Genomic DNA, 19,882 nt, shown 5'->3' with positions numbered 1-19,882 from the left:
CAGCAACAAAGTCTTCTTATACTGCAGCTAAGTCATCTTCTTAACTGCACCTCTTTTTCCTTCTGTTCAGATGCTTGTTATCATGAAAGCATGCATGCAGTTTTCATCTTTGCCACTCTAATTACTTTGGAGCTTGCAAAGGGTTTTTGGGTGTGCAAATGTATTCTGAGTGTATTTTTCTTTCAGCAGTGTTTCTCTGAAATACTCTCAGAGGAACTTGTTAAAAAAAATGTCTCTTGAGAGTTTAAATGGCGCGGCAGTCAGATTGTATCAGGATTTAAAATATCAGGCCGGCACGCAGGCTGGCTGGCATGCTGCAGGGACCCTGTAGCGACAGCTAAGCCCTCACATTCAGACAACTGATAAAAACAATTCGCATCTGGCCCCGCATTTGTCTGCTGCCGGAGGAGGACGGCTCCTTCCAGGACTTGTTAAGTGACAGAGGCAATGATTTGAGTGGTTGAGTGATGGTTCGGCTGCACCTCGGTGGCAGACAGAAGGGACTTGGAGAGATTAAAGATAGAGGGAGATTGTGTGATGGCATGCTCTGAATTGATGAACGAATGTCTCCTGTGGCTCAAAACATCGTGAGCAGTTCAAGTCTGACTCGTAAGATATGCCATGTGTTACTCCAGGGTCAAAACCGTAAAGACTCCCGAGTGAATTGAAAGATTTGATTTCAGATTTGCACTTGAACACTTGAACGAGTCAACTCAAGGTTGTAATCTCGAAAATCATGCAGGAGCACACTTCCCAGATATCCACACAGTGCTGCATGTGTGACGTCCACGGTCGGCTCCGGTTGTAACTCTTGATTTTCCTGGCTGACGGTCGCTTTCCTTTTCAGACTGTTTGCTTCATCTGAGCGTCGAGTTTGTTTCTTCTTCTTTGGATTTTCACTTCTTGTTGAAGTTGTATCTGTAGTCATCCATCTTTTCTTTGTTTGTTCAGCCATAGTAGATTACTGTTTACTCGCAACACTTGCAGAGAGCGGAAAAGCAGCCGCTTAGCTCCGCCTACCCTCTCTGGCAGACCAACCACTGCTGGCTGATGGGAAACGCGTCACTAACTGGCAGGTGCGTGCACAGATGGGACCCAAAGGGGGCTTGAGACCCCAGGGTCAGAAAGTGCTCTTAATTTTTTTTTTTAATCTATCAAATATAAACATCAAAGATGGAAATGTAAAGTAGGATCCATGAAAAAAATGCCTTATCAATTTTGGAAGTACTCAGCATTCCCTTCTCAGCTTCTTGTGTTGGTCTGAGGTTAAAGGTCACAGGTATGGAAACTTCAATGACTGTAGTGATTGTTTTAGTTACGTCTCCTCTCACCGTTCGTCCTCCGCTCTGCTCACCTGGAACTGATCGGCTGCAGGAGCTGTATTGGTCAACAGAGCTGTCAATCATCATTTTGACAGCATCAAATAACTCATTAAAAGTAAACTTGTCAGAAAAATGAACACTTGGACATAAATCAGCAGGATAAGAACTAACTATAATGACAGAAACCATGTTGGAGAAAAATGTATTTGCTGTGTATTTTGATTTTATAGTTTGACTCATGTCCCATCTGTTAACGTGGAGGAGGCGGGCTTTATGAGCTATACTGCAGCCAGCCAGCAGGGGGCGACAGAGAGGGTTTGGCTTCAGTGTTAGACAGCTGTCACGTCGGCCATCTTTATATACAGTCTTTGGGCGCCACCGACACCCAGTCCTTTCATCAGTGGGCCATAGGCTCAGTCCCATTGTGTCACCTCATGCGGTGATAGAGACTTAACAGACATTTATTTACATGAACATCTTCCAGATTATCACTTTAAACATAAATCCTTTTATTAATAACCCCTAATTTCTATATGAGCATTTGACAATATGAAGTAAACAACAGTTAAATTGCTGTCAGAATTAATGAACGTGCTCTCAGTGCAGCTAAAGTTCGGGTATATATTTTATTTATTGGATGGGGAGTTATTAAAGCGAGTCAGCTGGTTACAGAGACAGTTTCATTAGTTTCCTTGTGACAGGCCAAAACACAGCATAGGAGAAGAAGCAATAAAGACTAATGAATATTATTTACACAGCAGTATCTGTTTTAATGTTCCCTAACAGAAGCTCCCATCAGACACCAGATGAAGAAGAGTTGCAACAATAAACCCACCGAGTGTCGGAGATGACCAAGGATGCGTTTCATTGCTGAACCTTTCCTTTGCAATAAAAAGATTGTGTTGCTTCTTCTTCCTAAAGTTACATAATCCGGCCTAAAGGCAGCAGTAAGTGATTGATGCTGCAGTTGTTAGCACCTCCAGCACACACATTAGATGAATGCACCAAATCCAATAAGTGTGGGTCTGCAGCAGCTCCAGAGGGAAATATTTGGCTCTTTAGCTCCTAAACGCTCCACCATGTTCACCAGTTTGTCACTTCTTTCCTCTGTTTGGAGCTGGGCAGGTGGATTACAGTGAGTTTATGAGAGCATTTTCTTTTCAGACAGCTGCTGGAATCAAGATTATTGAGAGCAGCGAGTAGAGCCATAGACCATAAAGCCCAAAGTACCGAGATGATCGGTGCTAAAAAGCTCCACAGAAATTAGAACCACTGCAGACTGTGGTCGTCTGTGGGTTTGTCTGTGAGCAGACATTTCCTTTTACATTTGATCCTTTGCTAATATAAAAATGTGATTAGTGCAGCTTTAAACTCAATTAGGGTCCTCAGGCACGAACTGAGAACAGGGAAGTCAGTTCATTCACACGTGACTAAAGCTGCGTTTCCACTGCAGGGAGCGGGGGACTGGGGACTTTAGGAGGTACTTAGTGGGTTTACACTGCCTGTAACACAAAGGACTGTATTTCACCCTCTTAAAGGAACCCCCTAAAAAGTCCCTGCCTTTTGGCCTAGTAAATGTTCGAGGGTGTTGCAGCGCTGAACATTTCTGATTGGTCGAGTACTGGTGTATGAAATCAGTCTGTGTGGAGAACAAAAGAGGTGAAATGCAGTCAGCCATCCTGGTACCCATCGGCCTTCGTCTGACGACAAATTAGCTTTAGTTCATCTTTATAAACAATCTGCAAAGTTATCTCTTAACAATGACTCCTCTCTCGCTTCTCTAGTTGGTAGTCGGACTGAAAACAATGCAGCGCAAAAAGTTGGGCCCTCGCACCCTGAGGCTAAAGAGCTGTCAGATGTTAGCCGATCGGTTCCTCGATTGCACCTCAGGCTCGTTTACTGAGTCTTCAGGGATCTTAAACTCTCGGTGGAAACACGAGCCCTTCTTACTCTGCGGCTCCGCCTCAGTGTCGTAACAAAGCTCCGTCCTCATGCCACCTTTGCCATCTTACATTGGACCAAGCAACACGTAAAGCTGCCCCAGTGTGTGTTTTTACACAGTGTGTGTTTTCACACAGCGTTCTGGCGTCGCAGAAGCAACACGTGTGAGAGGTTTAAATAAACAGCACGTGCTTCACGTTAACACGCGCCGTTCCGCCCTGCTGGCTCTACTGTTACAGGGACGCCGTTTGGCCTCTGATCCCGGCTCAGAGGCGGGACGACTTCGCTCCACCAGTCCGCCTCCGTGCGTTTCACGTAGAACACGAAAGGTAACAGAGGCGTAATAATCCCGCCTTGAGCTGGCAGCGTATACGGGACCACAGACATCGTGGAGTACGAACAGATGTTTTTCACCTTGAAATCACAGCAACAAAAGCAGCAGCGCACTGAGCAGAATCATTCACAATGTTGAGATTACAATGTGTTTGTACAACAGGTGAACCTTTAGCTGTCGGACGGCTCCTGGGCAGTTCCTTGCAGCATTTTCAGACACACCATTTTCCCCATGAGTAATTTTAATGACAGAAGCAATGTGTCTCTTCCTCATGCCCGCTGGCAGAAAAAAAGTGTCTGTCATTATTAGTTTCCTTTCTTATGTCTTTTTCCATCTCACATGCACGGCCACCTGGATCCCCGCTGTCTGGGTGTGACATTAAAATCCTGGAGTCGGGCTGTACTGGCCCCGGGCTCGGCCTTTTTGTTCGCCTCACAGAGGAGTGACACAGCTGTCTCTAGTATTTCACTGTCTGGAATAATGCGGCGTCACAGGGGCCAGATTGTCCCTCCTAATCTTCTGGCAGGCAAAAGAGACTGCCACGATGAATCACGCTCTGGATTCTGCCCGATGAATAAATAACTGATCATGACGCCTCAGAGGCAGCGGGATATTGAATTCTCTCATTCCTGCTCGCAGGCGCTGACATATAGATATCACATGCCAGCGCCATATGAGCCATGCGCTGTCTCGGCTTATTAAAAATGAATCGTGGGCGTATATAAATCATAACAATGGCTGCATGTGATGATAAGAAATAACCTCTGTTTAGGACTCAATGATTGTTTGCTGTCATATTTCCTGAAGCTGTCGGGGCTTTACGAGCCTCGTTTTCATCCCCTTTGTCCAAAATGAACTCATTTTATGGTTCATTTGGCTGCTGTTGTTGCAAACACTCATGATTGAATTTAGCTGCCCGCTCGAGCTGAGTTAGCTCAAGGAGGGGAAGTAGTATGACATAACTCGGTGACAGATTATTAGATCACCCTCCATTTCCAAGTATTTTAAGCCGGCCAGAGCAAATCTCCGCCGCGGATTTTAGTGTGCCGTGTCTCTTCAGCTATAGGTCATTGTGTCTCTGCAACTGTGAGTCTCTTTCCAAGATCAGAGGTTTGATTTTAATGAGTCTGCCTCTCAGAGGAGGACACGGCTGATATAAGTTTGGCCAAAAACTCAGAAATAACGAGACAAATCTCCTCTTCCTGTTGGTTACCCTCCAGCCGCTCAGCCGGATGTGCGATTGTGACTGTGCATGTGTGTCTGAGTGGCGGTGTGGACTGTTGTTAAAAACACTCATTAGATCTGGTCCCTGACCTCCACGCTGACCTCCACGCTGACCTTCCCGTCATTGTCACATGGATTTTTCTGTGTTTTTTTATTGGCCCGTGATGATGTGACAGATGTCGAGGAGGGTGATGAAACGGGTCCCTCCACCCGTGTTAGAGTCCAATTGAAATGTGCGCATTAAAGAGCTATTGATTCTCTATTTTCTGCACACCATTTATAATTCTATGGATTACCTCTCCATGGCTGCTGTTCCCTCGCGTGCTCACCAGTCTAATATAGAAACCCGGGGCTTTAAAGGCTGCTGTATTCACATCTGCGTGTTTACATTTTCAGGAAGAATAGAGGATTAGAGTCACCGAGCGTACGCTGCACTAAAGCTCACAATGTCATTCCCACATGAAGGTGCTTTAAGGTTTTTTTTCAGTTATGAAAATGAATAAGGATCATACTGTGAGCTAGTGTTGCAGAAAATAGGCCTGTAACATGGTTAAACATGAACTGATTATGCACCAGCGGACGCTTAGTTTCTAACACGTCTGGTTTGTGAAGGAGCTGCGGCTCTCTCCCCGTCGGCTCGGCTGAGAGCTGATTCTCTTTTCTCCTCGTCTCTTTCCTGATTAGACGCCGTGTTAGAAAATAGGAGGAGAAAACAGCTGCTGTCGAAACAAACTGTTGATGGTGTGTGTCGGGCGCCGAGTAAACTCATCTACCTGTCTGGTACTTTTTGTTATTTATGCTCGGATTGGTGCTGCTTCTCCTCAAGGGTATTTCTTTTAACTGTCTGCCAGCCAAACAGCTTCAGAGAAGGAGGTCCAGAGGGCTCCCCTCATCCCCGCCTGGTGAAGCTATAGTGCTCTAATTCTATCACTGCAGCAAACACACACTATCCAATTAGGCAGTGTAATGGGATTGCTGCGTAGGGTCAAGATCTGCACTCGCTTCTCCCCGTTGGACGCCACCATCAGAGCGGCTACCACTTTGGATCAGACCTCATCATCCCTCCTCTCTCCTTCTCTCCCCTCACTCTATTGTTCTCTGTCTGTATTTCATGGTGTAATGACTCCGCCGCTCATTTCCCCATGACTCAGCAGTAACGCTTTTGGGAATATGTGAGGGAAGCAGCTCAGCATCGTCTGTCATCTCATTAAGTGAAGGTAGAGGCTTCCAGCAGCTTTCATGGTGTCAGGGGAGGGGGGCGGCTCCTGTCAATCAGGAGCCTGAGTATTAAGTGATGAAGAGAAATTTTCCTCAGTGTGTCAGAGAGATGTGAGAATCTGCAAAATGAGAAACGGACTGGCTGAGATTCATTTTGCTGCATTTCCAGTTAAATCAATATTCTAATCACGACGACTTTAAAGCTATCGTGAACTATTTTCAGCTCTACAAGGCCTCCTCTGTCGACCTACAACCCATACTAATAAGGACAGCCCGCGCTCCCTATCATCACTCCCCTAATATTAATCAGAATACATTCACAAGCATGCGCCATTAGCCGAGGCGTTGAATGTGAGCCCTAAAGAAGCCGTCTTTCGAGTATTTGAACATGTGATCACAGGAACCTGATCGTACGGAAAAATAATATGTAACAGAAATGGCTGTACCTCTAAAACAGAAAAGGTTCAATCAAACAGGTCTTATTATGGGATGGCATGGCGGTGCAGTGGTTAGCGCTGTCGCCTGCGTGGGTTCCCTCCAGGTACTCCTGAGGTTCACTGGTGACTCTGACATTGCCTCCAGGTGTGAGTGTGAAAGGTTGTCTGTCTCTGTGTGTCAGCCCTGTGATTGACAGGTGATTAGTGATCTGATGTTCACAAACGATCCGATTCTTTTGAACGGCTCGTTTGGTGCGAGCGACGGGAGCCGAGTCGTAGGTGAGGCGAGAGCCGTTCTTTGTATAGTTTCACTGCCCGCCTGAGATCCACTCCCCTTCATGCCGAATCACCACAGGCAGCTTTCTTCCAACTGCAGCTCAGCTATGCTCGGTCTCGTGCAGCCGAGTCATGTCGCCACAACATGGTGCCGGCGGCGAGCAACGTTATAACCCTCGGCCAAGTTTGTTGTTGACATTTCTGTTGTCATACAGAGTGTATCGTAAATCACTGGCAGATCAATGATCAATTGTTCCTACATTATTCTGCTGTTTCCTTTTACATTTCAAAAGTACAGAATTTTAATTATGCGTGTGTGTTGACACGGGAGAATACCATGCAGGCCCGTTCACGAGTCCGACCGCTCTCACACTTCGTGGTGTTGTGACGTTTACGAACGAGGAAAGACACGGAGCCATAAGATCCGGCTCCCTTCAAAGAGCCGTAATTCCCAAAACATTGTGACAAGACATATATAATAACACATATTAATAATAACACACATATATAACACATATTATAAGTACAGGTTTGTGTTTCCACCTTCAGCAGAATAAAACAGGCAGAACTTTTCCTTAACATACGACATGTCGGGCGGCATGGTGGTCCAGTGGTAAGCTCTGTTGCTTTTCCTTGTTGGAATCCTGGTTCAGTCGTAGGCGGCCTCTCTGTGCGGTGTTTGCAGGGTAACAGGGATATATAATGGATGGATACTAAAATTAGCCAAGTCATTAATGGGTTAATATTAATCTGACACCAATTTGCCCAGCCGCCACACTCAGCAGCACATTAACCACCAGCTCCTCGTCTTTATTTTTACCCTGCGTTCACACACATGCCGGGGTTAGATAAGCTTGTGCCAGCTCGTCAACACTTCCCATCTCTCTCCCTTCATGACAGAAGTGGGCTGTGACTACCAGGCCTTTAGCTGCGAGGAGCGTTAATGGAGCATCCTCTCCTCATTAGACACGGCCCTGCCCAGGATGCTGCCTGGTCCCCGTGTCTGCCCCCTCGGCCCCTGTGGAGGGTACATCGTAACTAACGGCACATGTTCCAACACGTGTGAGCAGGAGCCAAGACCCGGAGCAGTTGGTGCCATATAAGCGTGGCAAGGAAAGCCCCAGAGGAGCCAAAAAAGGAGCGTCCCTGCCTTCTGCATGCATGTCTCCTGTTTCCTTCACTTAATCAAAGTTCACTTTATGGATCTGACACTCTGCCTCTGTCTTCCTCTCTCGGGGGAGCTTTAAACACATTTGCCTCTACTGTTTTTGATCTAGGTTAATCTAATTTAGGATTTGAATAAAATCACATTATATAACTGAGGCTTGAAAATCTTAGCAAACAAGAATTTCAGGCTTATTTTAATCTGTGCGTGGCCCTGGTGTGGTCCCAGTCCAGACTTTTTAAAGCACTTCCTCTGCAGGCTACAACAGCATGCTGCTGTTTCTTTGTGGCTCCCAGTAGGTACATCAATAATCACTACACGCTGTTTTTCGCTCCTCCACTCGACCTCTTCCATCTCCCCAAGTTTTAAAAATTAATTACATTTTATGCAAACTCTTAATACATTCACTGTTTTTTGTTTTCTGGAGGCCTTTTATCATCCAAACTACCTCGCTGCACAGCTCTGTCATTAGTTGCGGCTGAGTTACAAAGAGATCCCGTTGTTGATTTTTGCATTTCAATCATTGCTCGCTGCTCGTTCTCGGATCGCTTCAGAGCCATTCCCCTCGGTCACTGGGTTTAATAATTGCTGCCAGAAAACAGCAAAGAGAAAAATTTGTGCTCATGTTTCCATATTTCCAAGGCCTCTTCCCTCCCGCCCTTTTATGGACTCATTTATAATTTATTCTCCCGCACATGTGTTCATTAACAGAGCTCATGCTAATGCTACGACCGGCTCACAGATTTGGTTGGTGGATTACTGCGTGGCTCTTCTTCTGCGGCTTTTGCTTTTGAGGATCAGTCGTAGTGCAGAGGATCTGGACCGGATTGAATTGGAACTTTGGACCAGGTCAACACAAAACCTCCATTTTAATTTGGCACGGAGCAAAAGAAGTCTGCTGTTGTTGCATTAGCAGCTGGCTGCATTATCATTTCATGGGAGCAGACATTCACTCAGTGCATTTGGCTCACTGGTTTACGTACAAATTAAATTAATGGTGGAGAAGGATTGATGGCTCTGCTGGGAGCCCCCCCCCCAGCGACGGTACAATATGCCTCTCTTTAACAGGAAAACATTCAGATGAAATTCTCCTTGTGATGAACTGATGCACTGTCTCTCCACATGCTGTTCGTTAGTGTTAATTAGATTATTTAACACACTCAGAGCCATATCAGGGCTTATGCACAAGGCTTTTCTAAGGAACACTTGCTGCCTGAGAAACGGGCTCTGCTCCGTGTTCATAGCTTTCTGTGTTTGGCTCTTTTCCCTCTCGTGCTGAAGCAGGCAGACAGAGACAAAGCTGCTGTCAGGAGTTAGCTTGTATCTCTTGTGAAATGATTCTGACTGGATTAATTTATGCACAGATTGAGCTGAGCGCTTGTGGCTGTGGGCTGAAATAGAGGTAATGACTTGGAGTTCATAAGACCTCAGGTGTTTTCCTTTGACATCAAATATTCCCTTTGAGACGAGGACAGCTAATAGCTGTCAGACCGTCTCAGGTTGTAATCAAAGCTCAGTGTTCCAGTCTGAGCTCTCTGATCCCAAGTCACATAAGACAGTCATGTCTCTGTTAAGGTGCTACATTTGACAGGACTATACAGTATACCTTTGTAACTTGGCATGTGAAGGCTGGAGGCTGGATCAACTGTGACATTGCAGGCGAGCACTAGCTCAGTCAGAGTGACGCGATAGGTGATGAGGCGTCGTGGTCATTGTTGAAGTGCTGCCGTCACTCCTTCCTGCCCTTTCTCTCACCACTCTGCCTCTCTTTCGATCTCTGTTGTTCTCTCAGACTCTGCAGTATCTGCGTAACCGGCCTGTTTAAAGCAGGTATAATTTTCTCAGTGCTTTGTTGTAGGAGGACGCTCTTGGCTCTCCTGGGTGCATATGGGCCCTTAAGCTCTTCTAATGTAGAGAACAGGGCTCATTATTAAATGTTGGGGTTCAGGTTCTAATATAATAACCAAGAGTCAGTGTAGATACTAGAATTATACTCATGCGATACCTCACTGAGAGATTACCTCAGAGACGTAGGCTTTAAACCTGTCTTTCTACAGAACTGTCGTTTCTCATTACCATAGAGATGTCAAATGTTAACATAAACATGATGTTTACACTGATAGTAAATGTAGGCAACTCATCTCGAAGTCACAAGAAAGCAAAGTTGATCTCATGTCTGTAAGAGTGTAATATGAAGCTACGGCTAATAGCGGATTAGCTTAACTTAAAGATTAGAAACAGCTAGCCTGGCTCTGTCAGAAGCTAACGTCAGAGTATCACAGTGAAAAAGAAATCTCATTACAGCTGTAGACAAAACTAACCCTGATGTTTTTAATGGGTTGATTTTGAGATGGAAAAAAACAAGATATTAAGTGTTAGCTAGTCAGCTTTAACGGGCTAGCTGTTGTGCTTTGTTTCTCCTATCTGTTGCTACACTAAGCTAACAATATGCTAACAGTTGGTTTGGTTTAGGCTACAGTCAAGAGCATGGTTTTGTGCTCTCGGTTAGACAGTGAAGAATAAACTATTTCTTTAAAGCTTCTGTTGTCGCTAATTTGATCATAAATACGACGGTGTGAAATCCTGGGACATCGTAAAAAGAGTGTACATGAACTTGAATCCTACTGCTCCCCTTGACTTGACAGAGATTCATAGCTTTATGTTTGTCAGCTCATTGTTTGTTTGAGTGTCTGGTCAATAACTTTCCTGTTTTACTCTTTCAGCTGCGACACAGAGCTAGCTTCAGGAGCGAGCTAGTGAATACAGTGAAGCAGTGAACTGTTTTCTAACTATTCAACAACATCAGCTTCTGTTGTGGCCAAAACGTTGTTATTTTGATGAGTTACGGGACGGTTACAGGGTCCCTGGTGAGATTTCTGAGGACAACAATCAGAACTAAACGAATCAACATTTAGGAGGCTACTGAACATGAACAGACAGTTTGCCTCCAGCTTTCAGGACCTGACAGTTTCTGATATTTAAGGACACATTTCCCTCGGTTCCAGAAAGCACTGAGGCCGAATATGAGCAGGCAAGTCGAGCTGTGGTGGCACCGCTGGAGTGGATGTGTCATTTTCCAAACACCCAGAGTTAAATCAAAGCACATCTTTCTCCTGTTTATTGCTCCCTTTTCTACATCTGGGTCTATCGTTTGTGCAATTTTCAGGCCGTCAACTGTTGTAATTAGCATTTCCAGTGACTCTGGATTTGAATGTAGCTCAAGACCTCTTTTTTCTCACTTGAAAGTCCACAGGGAGGCTGGTGGAGCTCCTACGTTCTGGTCTGAAACACGTTGAACAAAGACCAATCGTGGCCCCCCTCTCTTCCCCACTCCTCCACCCTCCAGTCCTCTCCTCCCTCTGTTCTCCTGCCTCCCTCTCTCACCCTGATGAATAATGCAGAGTATTTCGCTTTGATGGGGGACTAATTGCTCGCTTCAATGTGTGGCTCTTTAATAAACAACTTGACACAGAAAAGGCGAAATTATTAGACAAGAGTTACCAATGTAATGTTGGGTGGTAAACTTTGGGCTCCCTTAGCTGCTGATTAAGTAAAATAGCTACAAAATGTGCTGCGATAAGAACAAGATAACTGCGAGACAACCTAAAAAACAACCCGGCATCGCATCCCAGCGTTCAGACTTTACTACTGAGCTGCTTTGCCCTCGAGGCACTGTGCCACTCGACTTGTCAGCAGAGTGAATTAAGAAATACAGTAATGTTTGGTAATATTGTGTGACTGGAGCTCTTGCGGTTGAGAGGGGTTTTCTGTTGTCGAGAGAATCGCTAATGATGCTGTTATCTGCGGCTCGAAGCCTGATTAGCTTGACGGATGGAGCAGACATTGGCAGTCTGAGCTCCTCTCTTCTGTCAGTCTCACTGTGCATCTATGTGTGTGAGGAGAGAGTGGGAAAAAAGAGGAGTTTGCGGTGGGAGACGGATGCAGAGTCTGACAAAGACAGAGTCTGATGAGGGAAAATAGGACCTCAACTCCCTGCAGCCGAGTTTACCCTCCAACACCAACTGAAAAGGAGCCGGGGAGCAAAGAGTGAGCCGCCGCCTGCTCGTCAGCCCACCGACGTGTAGGAGGAGAGAGAACACATGCCTAATCTTCTTAACATCCAGCTTTTTCTTTCAAATATTTAGCCTCATATCTCCGGGGCGGTAGGAGGGACAGTTTGGCGTGAAATTAAATGGACATGCAGCATGTGTCAGGAATGAAACCGCCCTGAATGGATGCTAAATGTGCGTGTGTTCGAAGGTATTGTTCCTTCACTGCGAGTGTTGGCAGTCACCAAGTATTCGTCATATGCAGAAGGAGTTGTTTTGTGCTTTGGAGTCTGGCCCTCTGCAGAAAGATGAAGCCATTTTTCAACACTTTAAACAAGTTATATTTACATTGTGTTGACATGTGACCTTTTGTAGCAGTGTGAGTAATACCTGCATTCTGTCAGGAGCAAAGGTGGATGTATCATGAGGTAATTATTGTGCCTGGAAACCCTCTGAAGCTGTGCTGGATGGTTTTTACATGAAAATGGAAAGTTCTGTTTGCACTCTGTCTCCTACCAACTGGAAATGCTGGTTGTGTAACCGTGACACATTCATTTTTACCAAAACCGCTTTCTCGCCTCTAGCCTTGACCTTAAAGTTACCCTGTGGAGTTTTCTTGTGAACAAAGTTATTTCTAAATTCACCTCTCCTCTCCACAGCACACAGAAGGTGCTTGTGAACCAAACGTCATTCGTGGACAAGATCCCAACACAGTGTGGACCCACTCATCCTACAGCGCTCTGTAGCCGTACGAGTGGCCAGCAAGCTCCCAGGGAACCTTTAAGCTAGTCGTTCAGTTGCCTCGATGTGAACCGATCTTAGCTGGCAGATGAAATGCTCATATAAATCATTTTAGGTCAGGCTAGAGGAATGACTCTAAGGATGGCCGCGTCTTCGGGGGGGACAGACATGTCTCTGCAACTATTGGACAGATTTAGAGATGTTTAAGTTTGAGCTCACAAAATGTATTCAACTGATTTGGTGAAAGACGAACTGTTTGTGCAATGCCACACAGAGTTTGATATTTGTTTTGTCTAAGTATATTGCCATGAAATTTGGTCCAGGTTCAGGTTTGGTCTGTGTTTAATGTCTGGATCAAAGTTCTGACCTTTTGAAATACATTAAAGAGATCATCATGAAGATGTTCATGTAAATAAATGTCTGTAAGTCTCTCTCTCTCTCTGAATGAGGTAACACATGGTGACTGAGCCTATGGCCCACTGATGAAAGCCTTTGCATCTGCAGTATATAGTATTATTATGGGCTGGGTGTCTGTGGCGACGCCCAGTTAGTGACGCGTTTTCCATCAGCCAGCAGTGGTTGGTCTGCCAGAGAGGGTAGGCGGAGCTAAGCGGCTGCTTTTCCGCTCTCTGCAAGTGTTGCGAGTAAACAGTAATCTACTATGGCTGAACAAACAAAGAAAAGATGGATGACTACAGATACAACTTCAACAAGAAGTGAAAATCCAAAGAAGAAGAAACAAACTCGACGCTCAGATGAAGCAAACAGTCTGAAAAGGAAAGCGACCGTCAGCCAGGAAAATCAAGAGTTACAACCGGAGCCAACCGTGGACGTCACACACGCAGCACTAAACTCTTTGCTTTTTAACAAACATCACATTTGCTCTTGACTGCACAAACAAACACGCTTTTTTCTCCTTTAGCTCATATGACGATTGTTCGTACCTTCATACGTCGTGGCTTTCCAGACACAAGCAGAGGACTCAGACGTGCGTGTGCACGGCGCTCTGAGGCCGTGCCAAGCCCTCTGGTGAGAGAGGGGCCTCTCTGGTCCCAGGGGTCTTAAACCCTCTGTAGCAGAAGACCTCTATCTAAATTCAACAGCTGCTGCTGCAGCCCTTCATCCCTGTCCTCTGTCTTTGTGTGGCTCTGGTTAACTCATTCTCTCTTTCTCTTGTAGTATGTTCTTACCTCCCCCTCTGTGGTTTTGATTGCACTCCACTCTCTGCCTCTCTTTTTGCTCGTTACATGTCTTTATTTTTCTGCTCCTGTCAGTTCTCTTTGCGTGTTATTCTCTCCTCCTCTTGCCTCAGCTCTGTCTTATTTTGAAGCTTTTATTTTCCCACTGCCAGTGATTCTAGTTTTTGTTGATTATTACAGTTTTCTTTTATTCTCTCTCTCTCTGTCTGCCTCTCTCTTTCTCTCTCTCTGCCTGCAAACCACCGTCCCTTTGTCTCTTGGCAGACAGCAGCAGATTGCAGGCTGGACAGGGCATGTGGGTGTTTGACATTCACACAAAGCTTAGAGCCATGAACAATGTCAGCCTGTAGAAGCATCATTTGGAATATTATCTGCACATGTACACAAACAAATACACTGATATCTGCACATGCACTTCCATTTCAGAATTCAACAACAGAAACGAGTTCTGTTAATCGGACAAATGCACATCGAGTGTCTGTACGGGTCGAGCAGGGCAGGAGATGGACATGCAGATACAGGGAGCCTACAGGATGTGTCGAACATGTAATCTATTATCATTAGAAACAGCGGATTAGTGCGGTTACAGCAGAACAAGTGATTGGCAAAAGGGCTGTTTTTCACAGAGCTTATATAACTGACTCATTTTATTCACCCCGATGAAGACCACATCATGATGTTTCACTCCCTGCCTTCCTCTCTTATAATAAGTGTGTTTTGCATGTGTGCTGTGTAGCATTACAAATGAGAGTCAGCCACAACAAGTTCTGAGGGGAGGCTTGTACCTGCAGCTGTGATTACAGCGCTCTGAAACAACAGTCAACAGTTGGGCTTATTAGAATAAGGGAGAGAAACCACAATCGAAGCTTGGGCTCTGCCAAACTGTCTCCAGCTTCTGTCACAAACAAATTATTTTATGCAAAGCTGGAGCTGTAAAGTGGGAGGTCATTGTGGAAATGTTCCCACTCAACGAGTTGCTCTGCAGAAACGCTGCCTGACTTTCAGCTACAGCTCTTGGGAGTGCCACAAATTGCTTTTTTTCTTCCATAGTTGCTTTTCTTTATAAAATCTGTCAGAACAGATGCTCTGAGTGGCAAGAGGAAAACATTTAGAGTCTCTCCGCTGACTGAGAGAAAGCACGGCTCATCTAGTCTTAATGTGTCAACTTTGGCTGCAAAATATTTACTGAACAAAGCTTAAAATATCACAAAGTTTTCTGTCGGGATGGAGATTTGAATACTGCTTTTAAACGGAGGTAATTTCATGCTCTCATTCTATAAAGGTCTTGAGCCGTGGGCTCTCAGGCAGCAGCTTCATTCATGGAAACTAAAGGGATTATGAGCTGCTCTTTATAGAAGAACCCAGGCTTCTTATTTTTGTCTTAACAGGCAATCAAAATACAAATTATATCAAAGAGCTCAAGAACTGTTTTTATTCCATGAGAAATGTGTTGTTTAATTAGCTGGGACTACAAATCAGAGGGAAACACTGAACAGCCTGCAATCTGGCTAGCTAAAGCTAACTGGTGAGGCTCAGCTAGCCATAGCTAAAGCTAATTTACGGCAGTTCTTTTTCTTGTTCTGTAATAGAACACAACTTTTTTGATGCTTCTACATCTAAGTACTCGAGTTTGTTTCACTACATAAATTAGGCGCAGCTAAATCTTATAATAACACAGTCTAAGTAGCCTAGCTAGAGTCCAGTTGGTTAAGCTCTTTTAAATCTTTAATTAATCGTACAATCAGTTTATGAAATGATGGTTTTCTTCATTCACAGTAACTGATGTCCTTTTTCATTAACTTATGAACAAGAACACATTTCGGCTGTGAGCGGTCTCTCCCGCCAAACTGACTAATAATGCATTCAAACTGAACATATTTAATGTGCTTATGAACCGGGCATGAACACAATGAAGAGTGTTAAAGTACAAAATAATCTTCCTTTAAACCGTGACAGAGTTTATTATTCTGATTCATTAGTGTGGATTGGGATTGTGTGTGTGTCTTGTTGTTGAATTTGTCATTGAACATGCTGCGAGGCAGCGGGGCCTGTGTGTAACACTGCTCGGAGGTGCGTTGGATTATTGGTGTGTTTTATCCCAGACTGCTGGTGCAGACATAATCATGGTTTGAGAGCATCCTCCCAGAGTCGTATGGCTTTTAAGTAAAGGGCAGTACAGTACATGTACTGCACCTCAAATGTCATTTTCTTTATGGTGGATTATGTAACAGTAAAGGCATTAGCATGGCGGCTGCATGGCAGGCTTATTAAGAACAATCAGAAATAATAACATGAAGATGGTGCACAGCGTGCGGCCGCTCGATGGAGCCTAAACAATTTAAAATCCTTAAATCCTTCTTTTTCTTCATCTTCCTCCCTGTGGGGGGGAATCATTTCATTTCGTCTGTGTAATAATTTTAATTAAAATGTGTTTGCCCTGCAGGAAAATTACCTTCTCTTTCCTACTACAGGGGCGTGAATACATCTCGTGCAGCTTGTATGGATTTAATGCCTTGCTTATGTAACATGGTGCTCACTCTTCAGTGTGCAGCCCTCACGGCAACATGATTGTGTGTAAAACGGTTGGTTTGTGTCCAAGATAAATCCTGTCCATTATACAGTACATCCAGATTACATAAGAACCCTTTACTGTTGGTCTGTAAGATGAAGCACGGCTTGACATGTGTGCAGCCTTCTGCAGGCTTAACAAAGACATCACTGAGTCATTGTCATGGTTTAATAGGTCAGCGCCTTAGAGGAGTCCCGTGTCTGGTTGTTTTAAGTCCTCCGCTCTTTAAAGTAAACGGCACACGATGAGCGTAGACCTCCACCAAGGCAAAGAGCCCAGACTGATCAGCTTCTATATGCTGGTTTAAAACGACACACTGTAAGAGTTCATTGTGGTCAGTATTATCGCTTGTATGTGACGCAGATCCAGTCTGATCATTACACAGTCTTCCTTTGCCAGTGTGAACTTTGATGAAAGTCAGGCAGTTTTTCCATCAGCTGAGAAACAAACAACAAAACCTCATTGGTTAATGAATCTAACATGAACTGAAATGTTATCTGATGCACAATGCACACAAATTCACCAAATAGATGGAGGTATCTGGGTGGATGTGGTAGTTTGAGATGTGACATTTCTGGCTCTATTTTAATTCTGCAGAGCAGGACTGTCACAGCAGGAGCGGGGTAACTCCAGCTGTCGTCAAGGCAGGTGGAAGGTGCGTTACAGGACGGCTTATTCTCGCAGAAGTAAAAGAAATATGTCAGTAAAGATTACGCTGATGGGTTCAGTTTCGTCACTATTTGCTGGGAACTTTAGTCAAAAACATTTCTTCATTATATTAATAGAAAAATGATATTTGGGGGCGGCACGGTGGTACAGTGGTTAGCGTTAGGTTTTTGTTCGAACCCAGGTTGGACGTAGTGGGCCTTTCTGTGTGGAGTCTGCATGTTCTCCCCGTGCATGCGTGTGTTCCCTCCAGCTTCCTCCCACAGCTCAAAGACATGCTCGTTAGCTTCATTGGTGACTCTAAGGTGCACGTAGGTGTTTGTGTCAGCCCTGTGATTGACAGGTGATCAGGGTGTACCCCGCACCTCGCACATATGCACTTTATTTCTAGGACACAGGGCTGCGAGGTGTTCGTCCTGCAGCCAACACAACGAGCATCGTGATGTGATGTTGAGTCCCTCTGTGGCTCTGCTCCTCTCTGTGGATGTCTGCAGGGTTTGTGGGAGGTGCAGGCTGTCTTGTACAATTACAGACACTGCTTCTGTGAACACATATGCATCCCTACATCCACCCACACACGCTGTACATTAAATTACAGCCTGTTAACAGAGACTAGACTGCTCTGTGTCATTATATCTGCCACCATAACTTTGATTTTGTGGGAGTCAATGATTTGGACCGTGCGGTCGGCTGAACATTTGGGTGAACTGGCTTTCAGCTGAAGGATTGCTAGCCGGCTAATTAATTGGTTGAGTAGCAACCCAAGCCCGTGTGTGGAGATATCTCAGAGAAGCTGTGAGGCTTGTTTAACGGCTGATTGGAAGCTGGTCGGCTGACTTGTTTGGTTCATCGCTGTCAAACAGGCAGGTGTCTGACAGCATGGGAAACAGGCGGAAGACCTGCATGAACAAACAAAAACAGGCAACCAGACTTTCCTTTCTTCTCTTTGTTTTTTCTTTTACAAATGCAATCATTCGCTCTCTCCTGCCCTCTCTACGTTCACACTGCTCTGCTCTCCTCCTCCACTCCATTTCTCCTCTCCTCTCCATCACTCCACTCCTCGAGTCCTTGAACGCTGCCTCTAATGGCTTCACCTCACATGTGCTGTCTCTCCTGGGTTCACACAGGCTTTAGCCAAAGCTTTATGCTGCACTGCACTCATTGAAAACACCCACAGAAACACACACATAAAAGTCAGAGCAGACACTCCGGACAGACAGATGGGCTGTTAATGTGATATACGTGCTGCCGTTCAGGCCTCACACACGCAGGTGGACACGGCGTCCATAAAGCACGTTCGCTGTGCATAAAGGAAATGATGTGTGGTGCTTTTTTATTGTAGCAATATGGCTTTACATGAGGTCTGAGTGTGGACCATAATGTGTGAAGTCCACCTCCCTCTCTCTCGTACACGCTCTCGTCCTCGGCTTCACAAACTTCTCCGGGTGGATTTACAGCGAGTCACCGGGGAGGAGGAGGTGTTGAAAACAGGCTGCATGTCTCTGTAAACGCTCTGTGTTGTTGTCGTGTAGCTGACTGTGTCTGTGTCTGATTTCACAGGGGAAGTCGTACGTGTTCGACCAGGTGTTTCCCACTAACACCACCCAGGAACAGGTCTACAACACCTGCGCCAAGCAGATTGTCAAAGGTGAGTCGAGGACGCGTCTCTTTTCCTTTTTTTCGTACAGATACATGAGCGATGGAGGAAGCCAAGACGCCTTACTGCTTAAAATACGGCAAACCAGAAGGCTCATGGTAATTGTCAATGGTTGAGCAGGAAAGAATAAAACATCCAGAAGACAACCTTCAAGGTTCAGGATGAGCTGAGGAAGTCATCCACACTTGAAACATTGAAGACGGACTGGGCCAGAAACAGGAATAAGGAATTGAGCCACGGCTGCACGGTGGTGCAGTGGTTGGTCGCCTCACAGCTAGAAGGTTCCTGGTTTGAGTCCCGGTTCAGACGTAGTGGGCCTTTCTGTGTTAGTCTGCGTGTTCTCCCCGTGCATGCGTCGGTTCCCACACATGCTCGTTAGGTTCATCGGTGACTCTAAATCACCCGTAGGTGTGAGTGTGAGTGCGAAAGGTCGTCTGTCTCTGTGTGTCAGCCCTGTGATTGACAGCTGATCAGTCCAGTGTGTACCCCGCCTCTCGCCCAATCACAGCTGGGATAGCCTCCAGCCCCCCGCGACCCTGAACAGGATAAGTGGTACAGATAATGGATGGCTGTGATTGGGTCATACACTGCAAAGGTGAGGGTAATGAGACACAGGTGAGACAAATCAGGAGCAGCTGAAAACAATAAGGGCGGGGCACAGAGTCACAAAGGTGGGAAGATACACAAGCAGGAGGTACAGGTACACACAGGAGAGGGAACGGTGAGTGACCAGTTTAAACAGGAAATGATAGCAGAGCTGAACAACATGAACTACAGGCTGTGTTCACCGTCTGCATGCCTTTACAACTCCTGACAGGCAGTGAGGAAACCAATTTCCATGACAGGATGTGGTCACACGAGCCACAGGTACGAGCATTAAAAATGCACTGATTTACAAGCTGCTTGCGTCTCACAGAACAGCGGGCGTATCGTATCCAGATTGCCCGTGGATCAAACGAAACCAACACCCTCCAGAGTCAAATCTTCTCTCCTCCGCCCCTCCTCCGTCTGCATGTCGCTGCATCTGTCTGCTTCTCTTCTCCCCCCTGTTAAGGTCCCGTATTTTGTGCCGCCTTCAAAGCGA

The 19,882-nt window shown here is 45.5% G+C and overlaps 1 protein-coding gene across 1 annotated transcript in view; it reads left to right on the top strand.

Moving 5' to 3' along the window:
- The window catches only part of kif5ab (kinesin family member 5A, b), a 69,532-nt gene that overhangs the window by 2,111 nt on the left and 47,539 nt on the right, over positions 1-19,882 (top strand). The window contains exon 2 of the mRNA XM_069677470.1: positions 18,702-18,789. Within this exon, the coding sequence (XP_069533571.1) occupies positions 18,702-18,789 (88 nt within the window). The remainder of the gene's footprint in view (positions 1-18,701; positions 18,790-19,882) is intronic.

This window comes from Semicossyphus pulcher, unplaced genomic scaffold (assembly GCF_022749685.1).
Source record: "Semicossyphus pulcher isolate SPU_LCO1_2020_fin unplaced genomic scaffold, fSemPul1.0.p SCAF_3, whole genome shotgun sequence".
NCBI classification, from domain to species: domain Eukaryota; kingdom Metazoa; phylum Chordata; class Actinopteri; order Labriformes; family Labridae; genus Semicossyphus; species Semicossyphus pulcher.
Note: the sequence above shows the minus strand (reverse complement) of the source record. Positions and strands in the feature narration are given on the sequence as shown.